This window comes from Frankliniella occidentalis, unplaced genomic scaffold, assembly GCF_000697945.3.
Source record: "Frankliniella occidentalis isolate FOCC.00 unplaced genomic scaffold, Focc_3.1 Scaffold14, whole genome shotgun sequence".
Classification (NCBI taxonomy): Eukaryota; Metazoa; Arthropoda; class Insecta; order Thysanoptera; family Thripidae; genus Frankliniella; species Frankliniella occidentalis.
The window spans coordinates 1,012,544-1,037,506 of NW_026267144.1; the positions used below are offsets into that span (position 1 = coordinate 1,012,544).

Sequence of the window (24,963 nt, forward strand, 5' to 3'; positions counted from 1 at the left end):
TCCCGATGTCCTGGGCCAGCCCCCAGAGCGCCCCGTGGCGCCCGCTGTCCGAGAGGCCGGCGAGGTGCATGGCCGCGGCCAGCGGGCTGTAGAAGCTGTAGTGCGAGATCTTGAAGCGAGCCTGCGCCGCGTGCATCGCGTGGTCGAAGGCGTCGAACCTCCCCTCGCCGGTGCAGCCGTTGTGGCACTCGTAGTTTTGGGAGATGAGAGCGTAGAACATCGTCTGCGGGGAGACCGAGATGTTTTACACATCGCGTAAGCGTCCGGGAAGGACGCTCCCGCACCCACCGCCGAGCCCACCGCTCTCACCTCGTTGATGAGTTCAAACAGGCGAACGTAGCTCGGCTCTGTGCGGAAGTAGCGGTGCAGCACCTTGTTCATCGCCATGTGAATGATGAAGGCGTCGTTGACGGCGTGCACGCCAACGCCCGGCAGCGTGTGCCAGGCGGGCAGCCCCCTCCGCAGCTCGGCGACGTCGACCAGGTCGTCGATGATGACGACGTAGCCCTGCAGCTACTCGGACGCACCAGGATTGTAAGCATCGAGAGGGGCGTGAGGGAGGCGGTGATTAGGGTAGGCCCGGGCCGCTCACCATCTCGAAGGCGAGGCCCAGCGGCCTGCCCAGCGCGGCGCGGTCCGGCGGGAGCAGCTCGCGGCAGGCGTTGAGCGCGCTGCAGCCGCGGAACAGGCGGCCCCGCGGCACCACGTAGTGCAGCACCTGCGGCTCCACACAGGTCACGAGCACGTCCGTCATATTGACCTCTCAAAGTCAAAATTACGCATTAAAAAGTGCGCAGACTTGTTCTTCTTGAGGAACAGACTTAAAATGGAAACGTACTGAATATTGTTAAAAGTTCTAAAATATTCGCTCTCACCAACTAAGAGAAATGTCTACTATGAAATTTCATTCTACTAAATTGTCGGTAGGACCCTGTACAATACTCATTCTTTTCATCTCATCATTAGATGTGAAGAAAAAGAGGGGTGTAAAAAGAGTTGATACCGACGTCGGCCTTACTTTGCCGATCCACTCCGTCTCGGACGGGATGCCGACGGCCAACGAGTCGGCCTTGACGTCCTCGACGAGGGTGGGGAAGAAGGCGAGCAGCTCCCTCCGGTCGGCGGCCAGCTGCTTGTCGGGGGCGGCGAGTTGCGCCGCCGTGCCGTGGACGGCCCTGAGGACGCCGACGAAGGCGCGGCCCTGGGCGGCGGCTAGAGACGACAGCATCATCGGCGCCCACATGGCGGTCAGCTTCGTGCAAAAAGTGGAGGAGTTGTGACGCCCAGCCCAGCGTCTCAAAAGTTAAGTCAACGAGATGCAAGTGACTGCTTAAGGACGCCACCATGCGTGTGGTCCACGCCGCACGCATGCATACTGATCGGAGGAAAGTTTTCCTGGTAAGAGAGCTATATTCAGTTTAGCCACGCTCACGAGAGCGCGACAGCGCGAGAGCGTAGAGTAGGACAAGGGGCGGGCAGGGAGCCGAGAGGGAAAAGGCGTCCGACTCTACGCTCTCGCGCTCGCGCTCTCGTGAGCGTAGCTAAACTGAATACAGCTCATGACTGTGCCCAAGCCCAAGAACTCGCGTTCCTCGGCTACCAGACCAAGACCCGTGAACGAGTGGAGGCATAACGCCCAAGGCGGAGCAGAGGCCGCGTGTCACGCCGGGTCACGGGAAGGGGGCAGGATGGGCGGCCTACCCACCAGGCGCCAGAGGCGCGGGGCGAGAGCGCATGGCGCGACCAGGCGCGACACAGGGGGCCCGAGCTGGCTGACGAAACGTGGGTGTCTCTTTACACGCTTTGCGCTCGGCACGGTGGCAGCCGGCTCCGCGTCCCGACTCTACGACCGACCGGTCCGACCGACATCATCACAATCACAGCGCCACACCCAGAATAATGAAAAGTTGTAGCAGCCAGCGTATGGTTACTGCAGGGACAACAATAAAATATGGTTGAGGCGACGGCACCACAGGTGTATCAACCAAGAATACGGTTTTCACCACTCGCGGATCGTTGTCTCAACCAAATTCTATGGTTATCCCTGAAAAAACCCGCGAGATGGTTCCTACAACTTTTTGATTTTTCTGGGTGCACGAGGTGTGCCCGGGCAGCGCCGATCGGGTAATAATGGGCATTGGCTCTGTGTCACCAGTGGTCGCTGGACCCGCTGGCTGGACCCGCTGGACCTCAGCAGATGCCTGGCAATGACTCGGTCCGGACCAACAGTTTCGCCAAGTCACCCGTTGAGGTAGGTCGCGGCGGATGATAGCCGCCTTCCCAAAACACGCAATCCCCCTCTCGCGTTGGATCATTCGGTGCTATCTCATTCCTCCTGGAGCTATGACGCAGCGGATCTGGCGTCCCACGTGGACCGAGGAGGGGGGGGGGACACCTGACTGTGGAGAGGGATCGGCGTTCTCCATGGCACCGCGACCCGGCTCCTGGACACACGGCCGTCACACCGGTCGCGGGACTCGCGACGCGCACAACCGCCGCTCCCGCCCACCCGACCGCCACCATGGTGCTGTCCGCTGTCGCGGGCCTGCTGCCCGTCATGGGCGTGTTCGAGGTGCTCGTCGCCGTCCTGGGGCTGCTCGTCGTCCGCTACTACCTGAGGTACGCTCCCCGCACGTCCCTGTCCTCCCCGTGGCGCACCTAAGCCTGTCGCTCACGGTCGCCCCCATCATTGTCCCTCCAGGACGGCGAACTTCTGGACGTCGCGAGGCGTCCTGTCCAAGAACGGGGTCCCCATCCTGGGCAGCTCCCCATCCTTCATCCTGCAGTCGGAGTTTCGTGGCACTATCATGCAGAGGTTCTACACGGAGGCCCGCGCCAAGGTGAGCGAACCCTCCCGGACCGTGGCCCCTTCCCCCTCGTCGGCCCCTCTGACCAGCCTGCTCTGCCCAGGGCGCGCCGTGCGTCGGGCTGTTCGTGGGCTCCCAGCCCGTCCTGCTGGCCGTCGACCAGGACCTGCTGCGGAGCGTCCTGGTCAAGGACTTCTCGCACTTCATGGACCGCGGCATGCCGTTCGACCGGCACAACGAGCCGCTCACCGCGAACCTCTTCAACATCGAGGGCCAGGAGTGGCGGACGCTGCGCCACAAGCTCACGCCCACCTTTACGTCGGGCAAGATGCGCAACATGTTCCCGCTGGTGCAGGCGTGCGCCGACGAGCTGACGGCCGTGCTGGCCGCCGAGGCCGCCGCGGGGAGGCCCGTCGAGATGTTCGAGCTGCTGGCGCGCTTCACCACGGACATCATCGGCAGCTGCGCCTTCGGCATCCAGGTGAGCTAGGCCCGCAGCACGCCACGACCTCCTGGTCGAGGACGATTTGGAGGTCAATCATCGCACTTGTCTTCCCAGGCAAACGCCCTCAAGGACCCGAATTCGGAGTTCCGCGCCATGGGTAAGCGGGCCTTCGACATGAACATCCTGCAGACCTTCTTCAATATGGTCATGCCCCGAGCCGTCCCCTACGTCAAGATGGTCTTCCCCGTCAGGCTCATTGACAAGGACGTCGCCGACTTCTTCACCAGGCAAGTGGGCCAATCTGACCATTCTCGGTAAACGTTCACGCAACCAACTTATAGCTCTAATTGCCAATTATTGCTTCCAGTACCTTCGAGGAGAATGTCAAATACAGAGAGAAAAATAAGGTCCTTCGTCACGACTTCGTAGACCTGCTGATGCAACTGAAGAACAAGAGCAACGCCGACACGGGTGAGCCGGCGACGGATGCATGTGCATGGCTTGCAATCATCGACTTACAACAAGCAGACGTCGGGTTCGGGTCTCTGAGACGACACTCATTCCTTGCAGAGGGCATCGACGCGGACATCCTGCCGGCACAGGCGTTCGTGTTCTTCCTGGCCGGGTTCGAGACGTCCTCGAGCACGCTGGGGAACGTCATGACCGAGCTGGCGTACAACCAGGACGTGCAGGACAAGGTGCGGGCCGAGGTGCAGCGCGTCCTCCCCAAGCACGGCGGCGACATCTCGTACGAGGCGCTGAGCGAGCTCACCTACATGGAGCAGGTCATCGACGGTAAGCTCCCCGGTGGCCGGCGGGAAGGTTTATTCGCGCGACCAAGAACGCGCGGAGCAGGTTTGCCATTTCTTGGGTTCGCCTCGACCTCGACCACGGCGAGGAGGTCAGGAGAACCGACGCCAGCGCCGCACAGCGCCCCGCCCTGCCCCGCACTGAGAAAAATTTTTGGTGCCCGGCACTAAACCTTTGTTTAATGCGTCCCACTTTGTCCCCGTGGCAAAACTTTTAGTGCTGGCCAATAGAATTTCCGAGGCGTAGCAGTAATGGGGTTTAGCGCTAGGCGCCAAACACGTCTTGTGCTATAGGCTGAGGTGCACTTTGTGTGATGCACGAAGTATGCATGATTGAGTAGTTCAGATGTCACCGCTAGATGGCACCACTATCGAAATGCCTGCCTTGTATCTCGCTGGGTGCCCCGGGTGCACACAGCATCAGGTGCTTGGGCAGTTCACCCAGGTCATTGCCGCATTATACATGAAGGTGCCGCCACTTGCCGCCATTTGATGCTATGGCGCTGATTTTTGTAAGGAGACTTGTATGGAGAGTTCAAGGCTATTCCACCCGTATGGAAATTATCAACTCCACTAGTACATTCCCTGGTTACAGAGTTAGGACCAAATCCAGTAAAAATATTGTCCGTGTCATCGTACCTAGTTTATGTTCGGGGAAAAGTTTTAGTGTAATGCCTGAGCTTGCATATTCTTTAGTGCCACTGCCTAATCTATTTAGCGCCTGGCACCAAAGCCGGCGCACTTAACGCCTTTTGCCCCTGGAATTAAACACTTTTGTGCGTCAAAAAACTTTCGACCTGGGCACTAAAGTTTTAGTGCCTGGCACCAAAAATTTTTCTCAGTGCGCCCCATCCCGCCCCGCTCCGCCCCGCCATATAATAGCCGGTGTCGAGGTAATGACGTAGAGACTGTGATACTCCGGCCGGACTCCAGAGTCTGCCGGGTCCAAGAGCCAAAACATGTGACTGGAGCTGAGAGCTTCCTCGAAATTGGACAAAACCTCTCGCACATTCTGTGGCTTCTTGGACAGGGTTGGTTGATTTGCACCGTGTTTTATTTCCGGTTGTGCTGTACCTGACGGGTGACTCGCAGGGGAGCATAATAAGAGATCATCCATACAGTGCGACTGACATTCCCCGTAGTGAAATAACCGTGTTCAGCCTGTGCGTGCAATCAGCTCTCAGGGCGCCTGGTAGGTAGGCAACATCTCGCCTGCAGTGCACGCGTGTACTGCGGGGTGGCCTACCCTGAGTATCGCAGGCGCCGAGCTCCCGTAATTTGCCGAATGAATCTGAGAAAAAAAGGACGTACTTTCTGGACGATCCCTAAGGTACCTTGTTAAACGACGATACCCAGAAGAAAAAGACAACTCAGCGGGTATTCAGACCAAATCTATATCCCAAGACCAATGTATCGCGGGATACAAACAAAAAAAAAAAAAAAAATTGGGGACACAGACTCCACTGATGGTCCTGATCCTTTTGGGATGCCTCCCATAATATTTGTAGCCCCTTAAAACCCACGAAGTAGTATGGTAACAATCCCCAAGAGCCCTAGAGTACACATCTGACGGAGAGAGACGCGTCCAGATACTGGGGTGTCTTGTGTCTTGGGTGCCTTGGGTGCCAGAGTCTACTGGTATGAGAAAATAGTGCACTATCGTGGCTGTGATTGGTCCATTGGTTCAAATCTCAACTTTCTCATACTAGCAGACTTATTCGCCCAAGACACCCACTTATCTGGATGCATCTGAGGACCTGCATGATTGAAATGCGGGGAATCCCTAAAGATTTCAGAACATGGTTCCGGTCCTGGTTTCCACTTTCCGTTTGATTTCTTGCGATGTACGAAAAAGCGTCCATTATCTTATCCGAGCCGTGCGGCTGTGGCATCGCGTGGCGCCGCGTCGTGTGGATGGGCCGCGCCAAGGCCGCAGGAAGAGAAGCGCGCGGCGGGCGGCACGGCGGGCGGCACGGCAGCCCAAAACTTTATTTGGATGATGTCAACAGAAAATTAGACCTTAGCATGTATTTCCGCGCGCGCGCGCTCGCGTGTGTGTATGACTGTGAGTGAGTGAGTGTGTGTGTGTGAGTAACTAATGAAGGTTTGACCTATGACTAGCTCGGACCAGCCCGTGCCGTGGCGCCGACATGGCACTGCACGCGGAGCGCCTTGTGGGTAGGCAGCCCACCCTACGCAGCGTAACGCAGCGTGTCCTTTTATCTTGGCCCGCAGAGACCATGCGCCTGTACCCGGCCGCCTCCAACATGGTCCGCATGACGAACGACGACTACGTCCTGCCGACGACCGGCGCCGACGGCAAGCCCGCCGTGCTCCCAAAGGGCGTCAAGGTCATCATCCCGATCTTCGCCATCCACCGCGACCCCGAGTTCTACCCGGAGCCGGACAAGTTCAACCCGGACAACTTCTCCGAGGAGGCGAAGGCGGGCCGGCCCAACTACGCCTTCATGCCGTTCGGCGAGGGCCCGCGGGTCTGCATCGGTGCGTCCCGCAAACGTTATTGGCTGACAGCGGACGGCTACAGCCGCCGTGCAATTTGTTCTAAACGTGCCTCGCTTCTCCTGTTGTTTGCAGGGCTCCGGTTCGCCATGATGCAGATGAAGTCGGGGCTGGCGACCATCTTGAGGGCGTACCGCGTGCTGCCCGTGGAGGGCGACAAGCACTACCCACAGACGTTCGAGAAGAGGACGTTCGTGACCAAGACCGTGGGCGGAAACAAGGTCATGCTCCGCGCCCTGTGAGGGCCACCGGAGCGTCGCCGGCAAACAGCTTTAACTCGAGTGTACATATATTGTTATTTTTATTGTAAAATTAATCTAAGAATAGACGAGTCGGAAATTGAAATGCTTCAATTTTAACGCGGTAGCTTGGCGCGAGCGGGCGCTGCTGCGGAGGTTGGCCTTGGGTCCTGGGTGCCTGTGGCCGTAGAGGCGGGCGCGCCGCCCAGCGGAAGCTGCGCGTAGCTCGAGCGCGAGAGTGCGGTGGTCGGGCGGCCGATGGAGCATACCACCGGCCTGGAGATCTACACGAGGGAGAGGGCGAGCAGCGCGACCAACCCCCAGGCGGCGGTGGGGAGGCCCGTCCGCGTCGCGCCGCTGCTGCCGCCGGGTCGCTCCACCAGAGGCACCGTGCGGGTCGCGATCACGTCCCGCATAAAGTAGAACGAGTTCTTCGGGGTGCGCGTCCGGTTGGGAGAGCTGAAGTCCACCTGCGCGAGGCCGTACTTGCCCCTGCCGGACAATAGACGAAAGAGATGCTTCACGGCGAACACGTACGCGGCCGCACGCCGTAACACGACCACTGTACTTACTCGTAGCCGATACCCCACTCGAAGTTGTCCATGAGTGACCAGACGAAGTAACCCCGGATGTTGAGCTTGTCCAGGTACCTCCCACGCAGCACGGATCGTAGCCATTGCTGCAGGGTCAGAGAGGGCCGAGGGGGAAACGAATCTGAGATCTCGTGTACAACGGGGACGGATTACCCTAGATTTCGCCTAGTATGATTCCCAGATTGGCAAAGTCCATGCCACGAGAGAACGGTTAAGTTCGTCACCAATCCACGTGAATGGTCGGTGCAGCCTTCAGGTGACACAAACTTACACTGAGATACGCCATCCTCGTGTCGTCCTCGCCGTTGTAGCCGTTCTCAGTCACTATGAGGGGAATCTTGTTGTCCGGGTCGTAACGGTCCCTGATCCAGCGCAGGCTGTTGCGAATGCTCGACGGCGTCCACTGAAGCGAGTCAAGGAAAACCTCTCAGTTACGTCCTCCTCCTCCTCGCCAACGTGGCCGACTCGCCCATCCCCGACAGTTACCTGAAAGACGGCGGACATCATGGGGTTGTCCGGGTCGAGGTCCGGGTTGCCCCTGCTTCCTGGCACCACGACCGCCTGGTCGCGCTCGTACGACGGCGAGCCGGCGTTCTCGGGCACGCCGTCGCAGGCGCTGCCCCCGAAGTACGAGTTGAGCCCGATGAAGTCGATGGCACCTGGCGGGCCGAGGCCGAGGTTCACTATGGCTCGTAGAGGACCGCGTCGGCCCCGCGGTGTGGGGAATAAGGCCTCGGTGCTCACCGTTCAGGAGGTCGCGCTCCGCGGCGCTGAAGGTGGGCAGCCTCTCGGGCTGCACGTGCTGTCGCATCATGGGCGGGTACACGCCGCCCGCCAGCAGCGGCTCCAGGTACCAGCCCAGCTCGAACTGCATGTGGCGCTCCGCCGCGCGCACGTCCTCGTAGGCGGTGCTGCACGGCCGGGTGAACAGCCCGCTCAGCGTCAGGCCCACCGCGCCTGGGGGACACGCGGTTGAGCGACCGTGCAAATGCTACGCACGCCCCCGGAGGGGACGGGGTACGAATATCATGGGGGTCCCCCCCCCCCCTGTGAGCTGCAAAGGGGTGATCCCGAACCAACCAAAGGTGGCCGCATGCTATTTCTGCACCCCTCCCCCCCTCTGGAGCACGTGACACATGAGCACGATTTCGATTGCAGCGACTCACCCCCGTCCGCGGCGAAGTCCCGGTGGTAGGCGCGGTAGGCGCGGGCGTGCGCCAGCAGCATGTTGTGCGCGGCGCGGTACCCGCTGATGCCGGGCTTGGGTTTGGAGGTGCCGAGCCGGCCGTGCTCCGCGCCCAGCAAGCAGAAGGTGAGCGGCTCGTTGAGCGTCGTCCACAGCTTGACCTGCGGCGGTAGCGGTGGTGAGCAACGCATCCACACGCAAACACACTCACACACGCAAACACACACACGCGCGCACACACGCACACGTCCGGTCCCTTCACGTCGCAACAACTCACCCGCTTCCCGAAGAGCGCGAAGGCGGTCTTGGCGTATATCTCAAAGTAGCCGACGATCTTCTCGTCGTCCCAGCCTCCAAATGCCTCCTGCAGCGTCTGAGGGATGTCCTGGTGGTACAGGGTGACCTGCGCAGCACCACGGGGACAGTGAATAAGTGGGAGAGCTTCTTCCTCTGTGTGAGTCACCGAGGGTATAAGAGTGTGTGTGTGTGTGTGTGTGTGTGTGTGTGTTTGTGTGTTTGTGTACTTGCCATGGGCTTGATGCCGCTGGCGTCCAGCTCGTCGAGCAGCGCGTTGTAGTAGCGGACGCCGTCCTGGTTGACGTTGTCGGCCTCGCCGGTGGGCAGCAGGCGCGTCCACGCGAGGGAGAAGCGGTAGTGCGTGGCGCCCAGCTGCTTGAGCAGCCGCACGTCGTCCGCGTACTTGTGGTACGAGTCGCAGGCCACCGTGCCGCCGTGGTCGGGGCGGTCGTTGTTGACCACGTCCAGGTTGCTCAGGCCCTTACCTGAAGTTCACTTGCGTCACGGTCTACTTGTGGTTGTGCAACAACTTACTCCTACCTCAACGATGCAGCCCATTCAACTCGAACTACCACAATGCGACTCGTTTAAATTGATAAGGAAAGCCGAGCACGCCGAGTCAACGCGTACAATGATGCCCGTCGCTCTTCTCAGCGCGAAAGGCATATTGGCTCCGAGTCGTTAAATGTTTTGCCATGACTTCCAAATCGAGCTCAACTTATCACATTTCGTTTAATTTTTCCCGCGTGACTGAAAAGAATCCCGTCGAATGTTACCACCCGATGCTACCGACTCACCTCCCTCGTTCCACCCCCCCTCGATCTGGTAGGCCGACGTCGCTGCGCCGACCATGAAGTCGTCCGGGAGCCGGAGAGGTTCTCCGGCGTCGCGACCCTCCTCGTCATCCTGGTCCTGGAGCGCCGCGGCGGACGCGGCCAGGGCCAGCAAGAGGCCGACGGCGCCGATGGAGGCCGGGACAGTCGCACGCATGGCGACGCAAGCGCGACACTTGGAGTTTGTGCAAAGTGCGGCTGCTCAGGTCGCGGCCGGCCCGGGTCTGCCGTGCTGCTGTGGCCAGGTCCAAGATTTATAGCGAGGACCTTCGATCGAGTTTATCTATTCTCCTTATATTGTCCTCGGCCATAACAGACTCGGCAAGAGGGGCTTTTGTTTTCAGTGGTTTACCCCCTGGGGCGTTATGCCAAAGATAAGAAATCTTCTTCCTGCGCTACCATATGCCACGTTCCTAGTAAGGCGCACTTTTAAAGTGACTCATTTCCAAAAGAGTGTCCCCCGTGGTGACGCGAGGACGAGGGAAGGGGGGGGAGGGGGGACGCTGGGGGACACGGGCCACCGTCCTCTTGCCTAGGGCGGGCCGCCGACTCCACACAGATGCTTGGCGGGTTGGCCTACCCATCCCGCTGCAGGCGTTACCGCCGTTACCATGAACGGAGTACATTTACACCCTTGTGTTTAACTAGTAAATCATAAAAAAACTATTATATTATAACTATAAGATCGACTAAGATGCTTTGGAACGGTTTCAACTCAACAAGTAGGCAATCATGAATGGTTCTTGAGATAGTAGTGTGCACGGCAGCTGTTCAGGCCATCGGGTAGGGCGTGTGGTAAATAGAAAACATATGCCATAAATAAGAGTTTTTTAAGAGGTTCAAGTTTATCGATACACGAAAGGCAGAGAGGAAAAATAATTAATTCGATGGGTAAAAAAATATCGCTTGACTCGCCTTTATTATATCACAGTTATTGGTCTCCCCTCCGACGGTGACCACGAGCAACGAGGAGGTCTCTCTAGTCCAGCCAGCCGTGCCTGGCGAACTGCAGGACCACGTGAGCGGCCCACCTTTCGTACGACTCGCCGCCGAGGTCCTCTCTGTACGGGAACCCCTCCGGGTCCTCCCGGATCATGGCCGGGTCCGCGTTCAGGAAGCGCAGCATGAACAGGATGTGGAAGAGCTCGGTGCGCGCGACGGCGACCGTCTCGGCCCACGCGGCCTCCGTCGAGAACGGCGTCGTGTCCACGCCCACCTGGTCCGACGTAAACATCTAAAGACTTCCTCCTCGACACACAACCCCCCGGTAGACGGACGGGACGGCGGCACCTACCTGGGACAGACACCGGCGGAAGCTGGACATGTACGCTTCGAACAACTCGTCCACGTGGTGGGTTGTGACGGCCATGTTCGCCGACGTGAAGAGGAAGAACAGAATATCCTTGAAGGGGGAATTGATCCGAGCCACCTGCAGTGCAAAGAAGGATGCGAGTTGTCAGAATTCTCAAACGGGTGGACTCACACCCGGAAGGCAACAGGTGAAAGGGCAGAGCTTGAGGACCAACCTGGAAGTCAATGAAGGCAACGTTGGCGGGCGAGTCTCCGTCCATCTGCACCAGGATGTTGTTGGTCCACAAATCGTTGTGGAAAATGGTGGCAAAGGGCTCTCTGATCGGTGGAAACTTTTCCCCCTTCATGATTTTGGCCTCGTTGACCACCTTGGCGACGGCGTCGATGTGCTTGGCCGCCTCCGGGCTCTTCTCCACGTTGACCAGGATGGCCCGCCTGAAGCGGTCCATGTCCTCCTTCGGGCTCTCCTCGGCGCCCATGTGGAAGTCGCAGCACGCGCGCAGCACCGTGTCCTCGTAGACGCGCGGCCGCTTGCGCCGCAGCGCGATGGGCAGCGCGTGGAACACGGCCAGCTTCTCCAGGACGAGCTTGACCTGCTCCAGGCCGAGGCCCGCCTTGCGGTCGCCCGGCGCGAAGCCCCGCTGCCGCATGTCCTCCAGCAGGATGACGGCGTCGTCGTCCACGGGGCCGTCGCCCTGGAGGCTGACGCGAGCGCCGTAGCACCTGAGCAAGGGATCAATAATTATAGATGATTACTCGTTGAACTCAGACCTCCCCCCCCCCCCTTGCAGTTCCAACAATAGTAAAGCATCAACATTATCGCATTATCGTAGGGAATGTGTTGATGGAACACTCGAGTTGCGGCGCCTAACCTACAGAGATTATTTGCAAGCTGGCGATAAGGAGGGCACTTCAGTAGCGTAGCGTACCTTGGAGCCAGGTGAGATATGAGGTCTTGGTCGGGGACGCCGCTGTCGAGCTGCAGCTGCAGCAGGGCGGGCAGGACCAGGGTGTACATCTCCAGCTCTTTGACGAACGTCACGGTCGGGTTGAAAATGGCCCGTTTCTGGGGATCGTCCGGAATCATCTTGCAGAAGGCGAGCAGGTGCCGGCGGGAGATCTCATTCCCTGCCTGTGATCCAAACCAAATCAGACACGTTTTCAGCCATTCGGGCCGCGAGAGGGGAGCGGAAGGGGAGTAGGGGTGTGCCAGGGTGTTTCTGGGAGTGAAGGTGGGATGGGGGACTTGCCTGCTTTCTGATGACGATGTCCAGCGCGAGCATGGTGCTGCCATAATTTTCTCCTAGGGACGTCCCTGGCTTCGAAGTGAAGTGTTCCAGTTGCTCCCCGTCGGCGAGCTGGGCGGCGATCAGGCCCGACAACTCCTTCACCTCCTTCAACGCCTCGGCATCCGTCTTTTCGCCGCCGGACATTTTCGTCGAGCAGGGTTTGTCACTGGAGGGAAGAACAACCTTCTAGTAAGGACAAAATCCCACTTTGAAAACGCTGTCAGTCGTGCATCCTAAGCCGCTGGCGTGGTGCTTCGCGTCGCTTTGTTTGGCCGATAGGGTGTTCCCCGCGATGTGGTGAACAACATACAGCGAGTGAAAATCAAAATCACAACTCCCTTCCAAAGATAACAACGATGGCGGCGATGAGTCGACACGAGCCGGCACTCTTACCAGATATCTTCGGCAACGGCGGCGGACTGCGCGGTGCGCGTGAAGCTCCTCTCGCTGCCGCGCTGTCCACGCGAGTAGAGTCAGAGCCGTGCGGGGGTGGGGCCGGCGGGGCGCTCAAGCGCAACTAACCACCGACAAAATAAACGTCAGATGGAATGTCGCGACTCACGCCGACGTGACGTGTTGGTGCCACTCCGTTCCGGCCGCGGGGCGCGGGGCGTCCCGGAGAGAAAGAGAAGGGGGGTCGCGACGGGGAGGACGGGCCGGCCGAGCATGGGCTGCTGGGCACTGGGTACTGACATTGACATCGCGTGGAACTGGCGACCCACCATGACGTGGGAGCGGGGAGAGTGAGAGAGTGGGGAGTGGAACAGGTTAGTGTGTGCACTAGAAGAAAAAAGGGGGGGGGGGGGGCATAACATTAATGGAGGGGATACAGCTTCAGCAGCTTCAGGGTACAGCTGTGCGTGCGGCGGCGCCATCGGGCCAACACTATCGCGACAGCAGATCTTTGGGGAAATAAAACAAGCTTCGTTTACCGTTTAACATTTATTGAAAATATCTCTTATATTTGCAGGGATGGTAACCATAATAAAAAAAATGTCAATTTAAATGAAGAAACAAAACAAGAAGCAGACACAAAAACGGCTACTATACTAATGAGGCAAGGGGTCATAGTAAAAATCATGTCAACACAAAGCTTAGATTGATACCGTTACATAAAAAATGTCCAAGCTTTTAAAGATGAGCTAACAAGAAAACACTGTTCTCGACAGCTAATTAGACTCTTGCCTCTTTCATGATTTGAATGAGCAATGTGGTAAAACATATATAAAGTAGCAAATAACAAAAGAACAAAAGCAAGTTGACCTGACATGCTCAGTCTGAAAATGTTTCAATAAAAGCAATGCAACAATGATCACTAAGCTATTGCTATTGCTTCAAAAGAGAACAAATGTTGTCCATATGTTTTAACAAAAGTTCTGTTTTCTTATTCAGGGAAAACAATTTAAACTTGTCTTATTGAGCTGTACCTCTTTTTGATGTTGTGTAAAAATATTCAGTCCATATTATTGAACTATTAAAATATCTTAACCAACAGCAAACAAATGACAGAGGTCCAACAAAATTAATAATTATTGACATGTTTCCCTCCATTCCTACTTTTGAAAGCTCTTCTCACTATTGAACTGAGCATGTGATGATAAACATAACAAATGATGGATATAGTGATGCTAATAATGGTGATATAGTAATAATAATAAATGTAGATAGATAAAAAATAATAATGAACACTCCAATATACATGTGCAACCAACAAATAGTTTGACATTTTTCATTGTAACTTCAGCTTGTAGCTGTAGATGAGATTGAACAAATAATTCAGTAATAAAATGTCACCTTTCAGATGGCCTTACACTAAGCGATCCGCCATGTCCACTCTGCTCACTTGCTGTTTTTGAAAAACTTTTTTGTCTTGTAGTTTTCCCAGTTTAAATGCAAGTTACTTCCTTAGAACACACTCCTTCGGTGTTTAATTTAAAAATAAAGAGAAAAGGACAGGCCGGACCCGGGCAACACGCTAGGTGATCCACCTGTAGTAAGATGTCTCATCCACAATACATCACAAAGGAAACAAAAGAAACTTTCAACAACTAACTGGTTAGCCTACATAAGCAAAAACTCTATTTCACACTGCAAGTATTACATAAATGTGTTCAACTTAATACATTTCCATGGAGCCAAAAACACTTCAGGAAAATTATGTTCTCTATAGAGATCCAAGTGTTTGTTCAGTTACTCTTGGGATGTTGGAAGGGGGGGAGAACAAATACAAAAAACAAAAAAACAAAACAAAGGGAGAAGAAGAGAGAAATGAGGTATGTATACAAGAATGGGTCTCAATGTAGATAAAAATTAGGATCCAGTTTTCCAAACATGCTGTGGTGTGAAACATACAAAGATCTATTATCTCATAAAGCAAAAGTATGGTGTTCTTACCAGGAAACTAATGGATACAAATTGAGAAGTATCAAAGTAAAAGCAAATACTGTGGATTAATGATCCTCTACTCAGAAAGACAGATCCCTAGGAAAAAGATGGAAAGGGACTGTCCGTAAAGCACACACAGAGGGACAAGACACAAACTGAAAAAAATACCATGGGGAATGCTAGCAATCATCTCAACCTTACAATCAGTTATCCTGCCCCAAATGAAAGACAATACAAGAACTTAAATGAAAAACTGCTGTCACTAATCTGCAAGGAAATAAATAATGGAATACTATCTTGGAAGATTTAATAAAATACCTAAGATGATACCGAGATTAACCTATAAATTTGAAAAGATTGTAGACCAGTAAAGAAAAATTAAGGCACAGATTTAGTTTATGATTTCATAAGAAAGAAAACAAAAACACAAGAAAAAACACCTTGTCTAAGATCATTTTTTAAATGTTAAACTAGCAGCAAAACTGTAAACAGTCCAACGATACATTATACCACAGAATACTTGTTAGAATGATATCCCACACACCATATAGATAGATGTACACATATTGTTCATATGATTTCAAAATAAGACAGAATACAGGCCAATTTCCCAAGAGGTATTACAAAAATAAAGTTTAGATTGAACTACATAGGTTTTAGAAAGAATTAGCATTCCAGCAACGCTTTAGGTGGCGCAATGTCAGTCTCACAGCAAGCTACTTGATAGTCTCTTGTAAACTTCAAGACACGTCTGTAACAAAGACTATTGGCCCATACTTTGGAGGCACTAAGATTCCTGATATAAACAACACATTAGCAAATATTCAGTCAAATTGTTTGTAGACAAAAACTAATGTGTACAGTATTTATAAAAGCAAATTTGCAGCCAGATATGCCTAAAAAAAATCAGTTCTCAATAGTTAGAAAACACAGCAGGAAGTAAGAAAAATATTAAAGGCTATCATGATGAATGACACCTGCCACCATAGCCATCATTAGTAGTAGTGAGATATCAAACAACTTTATGAGAAAACAACAGGGTCTAGTTGTAGTCATTTACTAATAACACAGGAGAAGCTTGAAACACTGGACTACTTCTGAGCCTATGCCTATGAGACATACACAAAATATAATTTTTAAAGTTCTCAATTTTTTTCTTAGGAATAGTTTTAGAATTACAAGACCAACTCCCACTAACTTTTTCAGCTTAAAGGCTCTGACATACATTCATTTTCCGACAAAAGGTAATACATCAAGGTTCAGCTTGGAAAAGACAGGGCAACAAGAAATAAGATATTTTAGCTACTTTGGGAACCATCTGCTTTCCTTACCTACTTCTTTAAGAATCATGATTTGAAGTTCCGGAGGTTCAGAAATTTTCATTCTATCGGCACAGGAAAATATCTCACTGCCCAAAACAAACAAGCAGAAAAAGGAAGTGGGAGAAGAATTACGTGAGTCATTTCTGCAGAAATTTCTTTGTTCCCTTGAAAGTTAACCCTCATTACCTGTTCTACACAACTGTTATAATAGAGAAATTATACTGTCTCAACAAAATAAGTCAGTCATGTCACATACCTATCCAATCTAAGAAAGCAGTAAAATAGCATTTACATGCTAGCTTCAACCTGAACCTTCATACCCTCGAAAATCACAAAATTTTCATACACCAAGATAGAACCAGTACTGCTTTCATATTGGAGTATAAACGAAAGTAAGTGACTTAAAGCATCTCTCAAGTAATCCAGTGTTAAGGAGAAAGATCACTCAATATTTTTTTATCACGAGTATGCAATAAAGCAGAAAGGTATCTTAACCCATTGGGTTGATAACTAATCTTAACAATATTAACTGCCTAATTTAGTTGGGCAGGTATTTTTAAACAATGTGCCTAAGTGCAGTTTCAGTCCATATCATACACTTGACCATTCAACATTTCATGTCAAGAAAAAATTAGCCAGATTTACAACATTACAGCTTACAAGTAAAACAGCCTGTAAAATTACTCATCTACATGTACATACTGGTTTTAAATAGGTTAATTATAATTTAGTAGTCTTCCACATTTATGTTGACATGGTTAACCCACAACAATCACAGCAAAGCTAGTTAGCACTAGCAATTTCCAAATAATTCCATATTTTAGAAAACTTTTGTAAATCTGGCCAACTTTTACACATGCACAACCAAAACACCATCTTCAGCTTTTGGTACAGGGAAGTTAACTAGAAAAGGGATCACCAGTAACATAAAGCTACTCTACTGCGAGTATTCTTTACATGCATAGTCTGTAATGGTTTGAGAAAATATTAAATTATTTTTTCTTCATAGGTTTAAAATAAATATTTGATGAAAAGTAACATATAAAAATACATTGCATCACCATCCATCCATCCATCATCATTTTTATCATCATCATCATCATCATCATCCAAATTTCAACATACATTATTTGAATTATGTTAACCAGCAATAAAATTAGAAACTTTAGAATTATAGAAAATGAACAAGAAAAAAAGGGGGGGGGCTGTGAGAACACTACACAACAAACCAGTAAGTCTCACAGCAGTTTTCATTGTGCATAAATACCTTAACACAAAAATAATAGTCATATTGTACAACCAATTAAGTAAAACCAATAACAAACCAGGATTGCATTTGAAATTAAACTTAATTCAAAAACAGAAGAAATTACTTTAGTTTCAACTCTACTTGTCAACATTTCAGATCAAAGGAGATGAAGATATAAACTTTAATTATGAACAAACAAGGCAAATAGGATTGTTAATACATTTTGATTGCGATTGAATTACAGACCATCTGACAACCTAGTGCACTAACTGGTAGGTATGTGAGTACCAAGTAGCCCAAGTAAACCATTCTTTTGCTTGGGTAGGCAATCCATCACACTTCAGCTGAGTGCAGGCTGGGAGGGAGGTTGGCATGCCACCCACTTCCCTGATAACTTGTGTCCGATCAGGTAGCGTAGTTTGCTAAAAACAATGTGGGCAAAATGGTGCAATGAAAGCCTCTGTACAAAACACAATAAGATAATAAATGTTCTTGTAGAAAAATAATGGTGAGTAGCCAGATGCATTGGCGGTTGCAAAATTTCTGATTCAAGACAAGTCTGCTATATCAGTAGCTATATAACAATACATATACATTGCATTTCCTATTCATCTTAATAAATAGATAGATAACAATAGTAGATTTTTATAAGACATAAAAATAATTTGACTGCTGGTTGCACAGTTCACTTTAAACCCTTTTCAAATATTGGCTATAATGCCAAAGGACAGAAGAAGTTGCTAACAGCATCACATTATCACAGGTTGCACCATTATCCATAACTGCTCAACTGGGAGCAAAATCACACCCAACACAACGGGTTTTTCTTACCCAGCTGGATTGCAATATTCCTCAACATGCAAGGATATATATAATTATAATAATTACCCTCCTTATCATTCAATCACAAGTTCCCAAAGTTAACATCCTTTGACAGTTGTGTACAGGGAACATGCAATGGAAAAACAATGTCAAATCTGTATGTACACTTCAAAAAGTGGAGATATGGCTAAATGCTGTGAACATTTGGCTGCATCACATAATAAAAGATCACATTTTAAGAAATTGCTATAGGTTTCTTTATAATACCCTCACAGAATTGAGAGTTTTTTACTAGTTATAAATACAAGAAAATCTTGTAGACACTGTAAATGATTAAGAAGAATAAAGGAAAGTCTCCGGCTTGTTTCAAGCCAATCATTTGCAGCCAAAGTCAAACAAGAAAGGCCCACAAATAAAAGCTAATGTCAACCAATAAAACAAGAGTTTGTCCCAAAACTATCAATATTTCAATTGATACAAGACAAACTGTACATATTAGGGGCCTTGTCCCTGTGGTTAAAGTACTGACCGAACATCAAAAGTAAACAATAGCAAGAGTATAACGTAATTTAAGGGCATATTGCCGTTTTCTCAGAAAACAAAATAAAACAAAACATTTGATTAGACTTTCCTGGTAGCATATCTATGTTATGCTATAAGAAAAATCACGAAAAATGTAAACTATTACAAATCACTAGACAATCAGAGAAAATAATGAGAAGGTTTGATAGAAGTACATTGCTGACAAAAATATCTATCAACAGAAGTACAGGGCAATGGAAATAACAACATGATCACTCACTCCCAGGTGTTGCCCCCTAAGGCTTTGCAGTGCCATCCTCATTACACCAGCGTTTCTCTTGTTCTTCAAGGTCCAATTCAAGACGCAATGCCTGCTCCATCATGTCGTTGGCTATGACTGCATCATAGGTGTCCTCCTAAGACATAGGTAAAATTAGATTGATCATGGCATTTATGTACTGAAGCACAGTGCATATTTTCACAATACAACTTACTCCTTGAACATGTATATTTCCAGGAGGTCTAATGTTCCAATTCAAATTACCACCTTCTTTGTTCAGGCTCCAGGAACTCATATCTGAAGAATTCATCGGCTGACTCTGTAATAAATTGACATGTCAAGTTAATTTTTTGGACCTAAAAATTTTGATTTTAAAAAGACATACTCTAAAATTTAACTTTTTCTTACCATTCGGATCTGCTCGCGGATGCCTTGCTCAATAGCAAACAATTCAGATGTGAGCTTTTCACTCTCCTGTGAAATAACATATTGCACAGTAAAAATAAAGTAAAAGAAACAGATGATGATGTCATCATCGATTGAATCCATATCTAAAACCTGATACATAACAGTATACTGTACACTGAAATACAGTGAAACCTGGACAGTAGGTGTACCTCATTGCAAATTAACTTTAAGGAGGACCCAAGGCAAATTTGTCATATGAGTGTACCTGGTTATGAAGAATACCTGCATAAACCATACTCAGACCTCTTTCTCGAGCAATTCTCACTATCCAAGTTTCATAGTATGCATAGCCATAACTCAGTGTTATTTTTTAATTTTTTTCTGCTTTTTTCCCCCTAACATTGGCATAATTTTGGTAAAATCAGTACTAGACAACGGTAGACACATACCTGCATACAATGTGTTTCTGGGTCTAACTTGAGGTTATGAATTCCTTGCTCTAAGTTCCTCATATGCAAATGCATAAGTTGTGATTCCAACTGTTGCCTAAAGAAAATAACAACAGAAGGTACAGATCAATATGACACAAATTCTATTCAACGCTAAAACAAAACATTTTTACTTCTTACTTGTCTTCGGGCATAATAAATTGAGTTGAATCAAGAATGCTGTGTCCAATTGTAATATAACCATCACTGCCAGCAGGACCTTGGGTAGTTAAAATGTGAGAGCTTGAAGGATATCCTTCAAATACAATTCAAGGGTTATTTAACCTTGTCATTAAGTACATGAAATACACCAAAATGAGATTACAAACCTGGTATGTTGTGAAGCAACATAGATGCCATGGGACTGGATGGTGTTAGAGGCCTTCTGTTGACTGAGCCTGGTATGGGGGACTCAGCGTATGGGTTTCCTGATTGTATCAATGTTTTTGTCATTCTTGAAATTGGACCATATTTATTCATTACTGGCCCCTCATGAGGAACAACATCATCATCTGATTGAAATGAATTCGACCTGAAACAAGTTAAGTGGTATGATTTTGGTCTACTCAGGTATAGTAACATCAAATGTAATAAAAATATCAGCCATAAATTTTAAATACCTGTTAATTAAGGATGGTGCACTAATGTGAGGTGCCCTATGGCCATCAAGGGCATCGCCAGCACCAACACTCCAGCAAGGTGGTGGTCCACACAACTGAGGATCCACATTTAGCATCTGAGATATCTATTGCAAGAGAGGAGGAAAATGGGCAAACATGTAAAGCACAGCTTGATAGCAACAGAAACATCATTGGACTAGATTATTACATAGGGTCCCAAAAGGTGTCCGACACAGGGTATATAAAGCAATATTTCAATGAAATGGATAGAAATGATATGACTTACTCTGACTTGACTTGATATTGCGTTGGCTAAATGTTTTCCAACAACTTTCTCAAGTTGGGACACAATTTTATTTTTACGTTGTTGTAGCATGAACAATTCTCTTGAGGACATTCCTTTGGCTGGACCAGTTTGAATGATCCTAGGGTGAACATGCTTCTGATGTACAGTTTCCATTTTTGAGGCGTTGCGAGTATTTTCCATGGGCAATGGTGAAGGTGGAGAGGAGTAGTCCAAATTTTGTGTAGATATTGCTTTAAATTGTTGCCCAGCATGAATTCCAAGCATCGAGGCATGTGGAGATTGACTGTAGATTTAAAGAAAATATTAAAAGTTTTCCTAAATAACCAGATTCCAGAAACCAATTCAAGAAAAATGTACAATACAACACCTGTATATATCTGGGGCATAGACAGGAGTTTGAGCAAACATGGCCGGTTGCATCGGTCTAAATGATGTGACTTGGACAGGTGACACCTGTTGAAGAGATGTTTGTGTTGAAGAGAGAAGTTGAGATGGAGATGTCAGTCCTGCACCACCCGGATAAGGGACATTGTAATCCACATCAGGTCGAGAGGCTAAATTCATTACTGGTCGATAGCTCAAATTGGGCACAGTTTGAGGTCCAGAGGCCAAGAATCCTGCAATTTAAATGATGACTTAGAGTCCAGAACATGGAAGTAGAAGAAAAAGTTGGATGTGTAATTAAAGAACAAACCTTTTCGTATAGAGCTAGAGTCCACAGGTGGACTACCATACACTGTTTCTTCACCAGAAGCCACACCATCCCCATCCTCTCTTTCCTCTTTAATGTCACTAGAAATTTTCATTAATCTCACTGCATTTTTGCGATTCTTTGCTCGATATCTACAAAAATAATTCAAGATTGTGGATAATAGGATAAAAGATACGATAAATAAGACAAAAAGCAAGCAGGAATACAGTTACCTGTCTAACTCTTCTTCAGTATGGGCAAAAGTACAATTAGCACCTCTTGGACAAGAACTGCGCAACGTCAAGTCTCTACACATGCTGATTTTGTATTTGGCACCGTGCTGTCCATTTTGGTCAGTCAATTTACGGGATCCATGCAGCTGAATAAATTCCACCAAGCCAGCTACTACAGCACGCACTCCATCTAATGCATGCCACAATTCGCTCCAAGAAGGAGGTTCACACTCTGCAACAAGAGGATACATAGAGAGATACATGATAAAGACAAGAGAGGTTACAGGATCATCTTCAGTATTAAATACTGCACAAACCTGGGCTTGGATCAATTTCAGCAAGGAGTTCCAAGTGAGATCTAAGAACAGAGAGTTTCCCGGGATCTCCAGTTCTTTGAAGGGCAATGATGAGTTCATGTACTGACTGAGAGAAAGATTGGGGGCTTTGTAACTTGTCTATGATGCTTTGCATCTGTGATTTGTGCACAGTATCGCCATAGAGAAGAGCACTCCATTGATCAGGAGCAATTCTTAATCCCGCTTCAGTGGCAATCTGAACAATTTGGGCATCATGCTCTCGTCGTAAAGCTTCGTATGTTCTAAATTCATCTTTTAATTGCATGAGTGATGAATCCCCTTCCCGTTTAGAAACCTAGAACAAAATTAATTTTATAAATACATATATAAGCATTTTAGCACAGTGTACATTACATTTAATAACATTAAACTGTATAGGTTAATGTTGGTTTACCGTAAATGATACGCAAATAAGAAAAACTACCTTGAAACATGAAGCACGATACAGAAGCTGAACCACGTGTCCAATACTGGTCTTGGAAGCTTGAGGAAAATGCTGCTCTAATCTTTGCACAACAAACATTACAAGAACTTTTCGAGACAAGGCAGATCCATCTTCTAAGGCAAGCAGAACCAATTTTAAAACTTCTTCCTGCATAGCTAAAAAAATCAAATAGTTACTTAGTTTTACTTTTAATAAATAAAGAGAAGCAGTATTTAGGCACATCAGATGTTTATATATTACCTGGCCCAAGGAACTGACATCCTCGTGCTCTAACTGCTGCCCATAAGTTGGCTGAGAGCTGCTGTGGATTTTGATGTTGCAAAATCAACTCCATAACAGTCCTTTCCCCTAACGAACGAGCTGCCCTCAAAGCTCTTGCTCTTCCCTCGGCTTCCATCAACTGGCAATTTATTAGAGTGACCAATTTTCGCTGCATAGGGCGTGAAAGGAAACTTGTACCCCCACCCCCATTTCCTAAAGAAATACAGTGTTTATTTTGAGTCTATCAATGACATACTAAAGTTCAACATTTCCACTAAGACTATTTATTTTTATCTCTTACCAGTAGAGAAGGGTTTGAGATATAGAGCCAGTTCCTCTATACATTTTTTAGATTGAAGATAAAGCCTAGAATCTTCAGGCAACAAGTTGTTGGGAACAAAATCTTGCTGTTCCTCATTTGCATCTAGAGGCCCATTCAAAAGTACTAGTTGTAACAAGGCATAATTTACCGGTAATTCTTCTAAATCAGTGTTAATAGTTGCCTGTGTTGAGAAATATAATCATTACCTTTTATGAACCTGCATCTCATAAATTCTCAACTAATATCACAAAAAATATTATGACTGAACACTTTCAGTGCGGCTACACTTTCAATGTTGCAAGGGTTTTTGGCCCCTCTCCGCACTGGAAATGTTAACAATAAACAAAATGTACAACGTACCTGATCAAATGGGCACTGCTTACAATGCAAATTGTTAAGGCATGTTCTGCACACAGTGTGTCCACAGCCCAGGCTGATAGGACTACGAAGAGCAGGTGCAAATTCATTTGTGCACACTGGACACGAAAGGAACTCGGTCCACTGTGGAGCCTGGATCGGCATTCTATGACAAACACACCAAAAAAAGGGAATCAGATAAAATAAATTGAACACATATCAAGAGACATTTAAGAGATCAAATTTCTTTTTGGTGAAAACTTAATTGTTCTTAGGTACATAGAGTAGCTTATTATGTACTGCTCATTACTGTAGCAAATATCAGAAAAACGTAAAAGGTCTTGTAAATATAAAAAAATAGAACACAGTCAACTGTATGAAATTGATAGAACCAACTGAATGGGTGTTTAAATCAAGAGTGTTCAGACACTAAGACTTTTAAAGTGATTAGCAAGCAGATGATTCAGCTAGCTAGAACACCAATAAAACATGACTGGATGGATGAAATATGTTATCAATTAGAAATTTAATATTTCACAACGTCTATAACCAAGAAGAAAGTACCAAAAGCGTTCAAAGTAAAACGTTAGCGTAAAAACAAGTACGTTTTAAAGCATAGTTTTTCTGTTGCTATGGCCTAGATCATTGACTGTCTACACAAGTTGTGAAACATGTATTTAAGATGTATCCATTCTATTTTCTGCATGAAAAAGTGACAACAAGTTCACCGACGCCGTCAAGTATACAATTCATACGTAAATATGACATTTAATGCAGTTACCTTAGGATTATTTACTCCATCGCACGTACAGATGACTTTTAGGCGGCCATGATTGTTCATTGTTGACACATCGCCACCGATCGCCCAACCAGCAACAGATGAACAAGGCAGTCCGGCAAACTTCAGAAACGTTGTGTATTCAAAGGGTTGCCCTGGAGGGAATGGCACAAGCAAACGGACGAAACGAGGTGTTCCGAAGAGAATGGAGGACACCAATCAAACGAGCTTGATAAGCAAAGGCATCTTCGCTCATCTACCTCAGAATAGATACTGAGGCGAGCGAATAGAGGCTCCGACAACAGGGCGCGAAAATACGGAGTTAATCGAATAAAATAAAATCAGTGGCGCGGGTGCGAAGGTCATTTTATTGTAGAACGATCCATTCCATGCGACTACTGTATTTGCGATTGACTCGCTGACTCAGTAACCCCTGAGTTGAGCCCGTCTCTGTGACTCTCGAAAGTCAAGGTGAACCACTAATTAATGTATGTATATTTGGCCTACGACTAGGTAACGACCGGACGCCGGATCCTGTGAAAATAGAGAAAATCGAGCAAGTCAAAATGACTTTACAGTGACACCAGCATTGAATTCCTCGGAAATGCCTTAGGTCTTCACAATAGTGACCAACAACAGGTTAACGGCGGCGCGGTTCTTGTCATTCCTGCTCTGATTTATACACCTTGGCCGACTAGTGGAAAAGTGCCGTAGCGTATACTCCGTCTAGACGGGATGGCTTATTGAAGAAGTTTATATAACTCTGTTGTCTTGGAGGGGAGCTTGGG

The 24,963-nt window shown here is 48.5% G+C and overlaps 5 protein-coding genes and 1 long non-coding RNA gene across 9 annotated transcripts in view; 2 read left to right on the forward strand and 4 right to left on the reverse strand.

Moving 5' to 3' along the window:
• LOC113203484 (farnesyl pyrophosphate synthase-like) overlaps positions 1 to 1,442 on the reverse strand; it is a 10,784-nt gene extending 9,342 nt beyond the window's left edge. Inside the window, exons 1-2 of one of the 2 annotated variants that reach the window (XM_052263873.1) lie at positions 1,019 to 1,441; positions 593 to 718 (exon numbers count right to left, since the gene is read on the reverse strand). In XM_052263873.1, coding sequence (XP_052119833.1) covers positions 593 to 718; positions 1,019 to 1,243 — 351 coding nt within the window. In that variant the 5' untranslated portion in view covers positions 1,244 to 1,441. Of the gene's footprint in view, positions 1 to 592; positions 719 to 1,018 lie in introns of both variants that reach the window. The other variant, XM_052263874.1, reaches the window with a different exon arrangement.
• A 997-nt stretch (positions 1,443 to 2,439) lies between these two features.
• On the forward strand, positions 2,440 to 6,926 carry LOC113203570 (probable cytochrome P450 6a23). Its single transcript, XM_026418337.2, has 8 exons — positions 2,440 to 2,619; positions 2,702 to 2,840; positions 2,911 to 3,288; positions 3,367 to 3,539; positions 3,620 to 3,723; positions 3,823 to 4,047; positions 6,297 to 6,563; positions 6,657 to 6,926. Exons 1-8 carry the CDS (start codon positions 2,522 to 2,524, stop codon positions 6,821 to 6,823), a joined length of 1,551 nt encoding a protein of 516 aa, XP_026274122.1. The 5' UTR covers positions 2,440 to 2,521; the 3' UTR covers positions 6,824 to 6,926.
• Positions 6,866 to 9,988, reverse strand: LOC113203569 (myrosinase 1). Its single transcript, XM_026418336.2, has 9 exons — positions 9,694 to 9,988; positions 9,128 to 9,381; positions 8,877 to 9,002; positions 8,580 to 8,760; positions 8,158 to 8,370; positions 7,900 to 8,072; positions 7,685 to 7,816; positions 7,393 to 7,499; positions 6,866 to 7,312 (listed from the first exon to the last, which is right to left on the reverse strand). Exons 1-9 carry the CDS (start codon positions 9,884 to 9,886, stop codon positions 7,105 to 7,107), a joined length of 1,587 nt encoding a protein of 528 aa, XP_026274121.1. The 5' UTR covers positions 9,887 to 9,988; the 3' UTR covers positions 6,866 to 7,104.
• Positions 9,989 to 10,540: 552 nt separating this feature from the next.
• On the reverse strand, positions 10,541 to 12,473 carry LOC113203572 (uncharacterized). The gene is made up of 5 exons (XM_052263859.1): positions 12,287 to 12,473; positions 11,970 to 12,168; positions 11,256 to 11,763; positions 11,024 to 11,158; positions 10,541 to 10,945 (listed from the first exon to the last, which is right to left on the reverse strand). Exons 1-5 carry the CDS (start codon positions 12,471 to 12,473, stop codon positions 10,709 to 10,711), a joined length of 1,266 nt encoding a protein of 421 aa, XP_052119819.1. The 3' UTR covers positions 10,541 to 10,708.
• Positions 12,474 to 12,951: 478 nt separating this feature from the next.
• On the forward strand, positions 12,952 to 13,548 carry LOC127748829 (uncharacterized). The gene is made up of 2 exons (XR_008010794.1): positions 12,952 to 13,096; positions 13,300 to 13,548. It is a non-coding gene; the product is annotated as an uncharacterized LOC127748829 (long non-coding RNA).
• Positions 13,257 to 24,337, reverse strand: LOC113203573 (roquin-1). 3 transcript variants are annotated; one of them, XM_052263858.1, is made up of 17 exons: positions 24,179 to 24,337; positions 23,401 to 23,563; positions 23,020 to 23,221; positions 22,698 to 22,931; positions 22,437 to 22,612; positions 21,974 to 22,307; positions 21,657 to 21,888; positions 21,427 to 21,575; positions 21,100 to 21,349; positions 20,712 to 21,015; positions 20,426 to 20,550; positions 20,135 to 20,337; positions 19,947 to 20,025; positions 19,767 to 19,863; positions 19,318 to 19,383; positions 19,124 to 19,228; positions 13,257 to 19,045 (listed from the first exon to the last, which is right to left on the reverse strand). In XM_052263858.1, the coding sequence occupies exons 2-17, from the start codon at positions 23,560 to 23,562 to the stop codon at positions 18,926 to 18,928; spliced, it is 2,838 nt and encodes a 945-aa protein (XP_052119818.1). In that variant the 5' UTR covers position 23,563; positions 24,179 to 24,337; the 3' UTR covers positions 13,257 to 18,925. The 3 variants fall into 3 exon arrangements, with proteins under 3 accessions (XP_052119818.1, XP_026274124.1, XP_052119817.1); XM_026418339.2 differs by having other exon boundaries at positions 19,947 to 20,061; XM_052263857.1 differs by lacking the exon at positions 24,179 to 24,337 and adding an exon at positions 24,003 to 24,111 and having other exon boundaries at positions 19,947 to 20,061.
• Positions 24,338 to 24,963: the final 626 nt, after the last annotated feature.

Excerpts from the sequence above, each read along its gene's own strand:
- LOC113203570 (XM_026418337.2), top strand. The coding sequence starts at position 2,522 with ATGGTGCTGTCCGCTGTCGCGGGCCTGCTGCCCGTCATGGGCGTGTTC. Across the intron at positions 3,289-3,366 it reads GCTGCGCCTTCGGCATCCAG|GCAAACGCCCTCAAGGACCC; the intron begins GTGAGCTAGGCC and ends TTGTCTTCCCAG. Across the intron at positions 4,048-6,296 it reads CATGGAGCAGGTCATCGACG|AGACCATGCGCCTGTACCCG; the intron begins GTAAGCTCCCCG and ends CTTGGCCCGCAG.
- LOC113203572 (XM_052263859.1), bottom strand. The coding sequence starts at position 12,473 with ATGTCCGGCGGCGAAAAGACGGATGCCGAGGCGTTGAAGGAGGTGAAG. Across the intron at positions 11,764-11,969 it reads ATATCTCACCTGGCTCCAAG|GTGCTACGGCGCTCGCGTCA; the intron begins GTACGCTACGCT and ends TCCCTTGCTCAG. Across the intron at positions 11,159-11,255 it reads TTGCCTTCATTGACTTCCAG|GTGGCTCGGATCAATTCCCC; the intron begins GTTGGTCCTCAA and ends TTTGCACTGCAG.
- LOC113203569 (XM_026418336.2), bottom strand. The coding sequence starts at position 9,886 with ATGCGTGCGACTGTCCCGGCCTCCATCGGCGCCGTCGGCCTCTTGCTG. Across the intron at positions 8,073-8,157 it reads GGAGCGCGACCTCCTGAACG|GTGCCATCGACTTCATCGGG; the intron begins GTGAGCACCGAG and ends TCGGCCCGCCAG. Across the intron at positions 7,500-7,684 it reads CGAGGATGGCGTATCTCAGT|CAATGGCTACGATCCGTGCT; the intron begins GTAAGTTTGTGT and ends CTGACCCTGCAG.
- LOC113203573 (XM_026418339.2), bottom strand. The coding sequence starts at position 23,562 with ATGCCGATCCAGGCTCCACAGTGGACCGAGTTCCTTTCGTGTCCAGTG. Across the intron at positions 21,016-21,099 it reads TATGCCCCAGATATATACAG|TCAATCTCCACATGCCTCGA; the intron begins GTGTTGTATTGT and ends TTAAATCTACAG. Across the intron at positions 19,229-19,317 it reads TCCGCGAGCAGATCCGAATG|AGTCAGCCGATGAATTCTTC; the intron begins GTAAGAAAAAGT and ends AATTTATTACAG.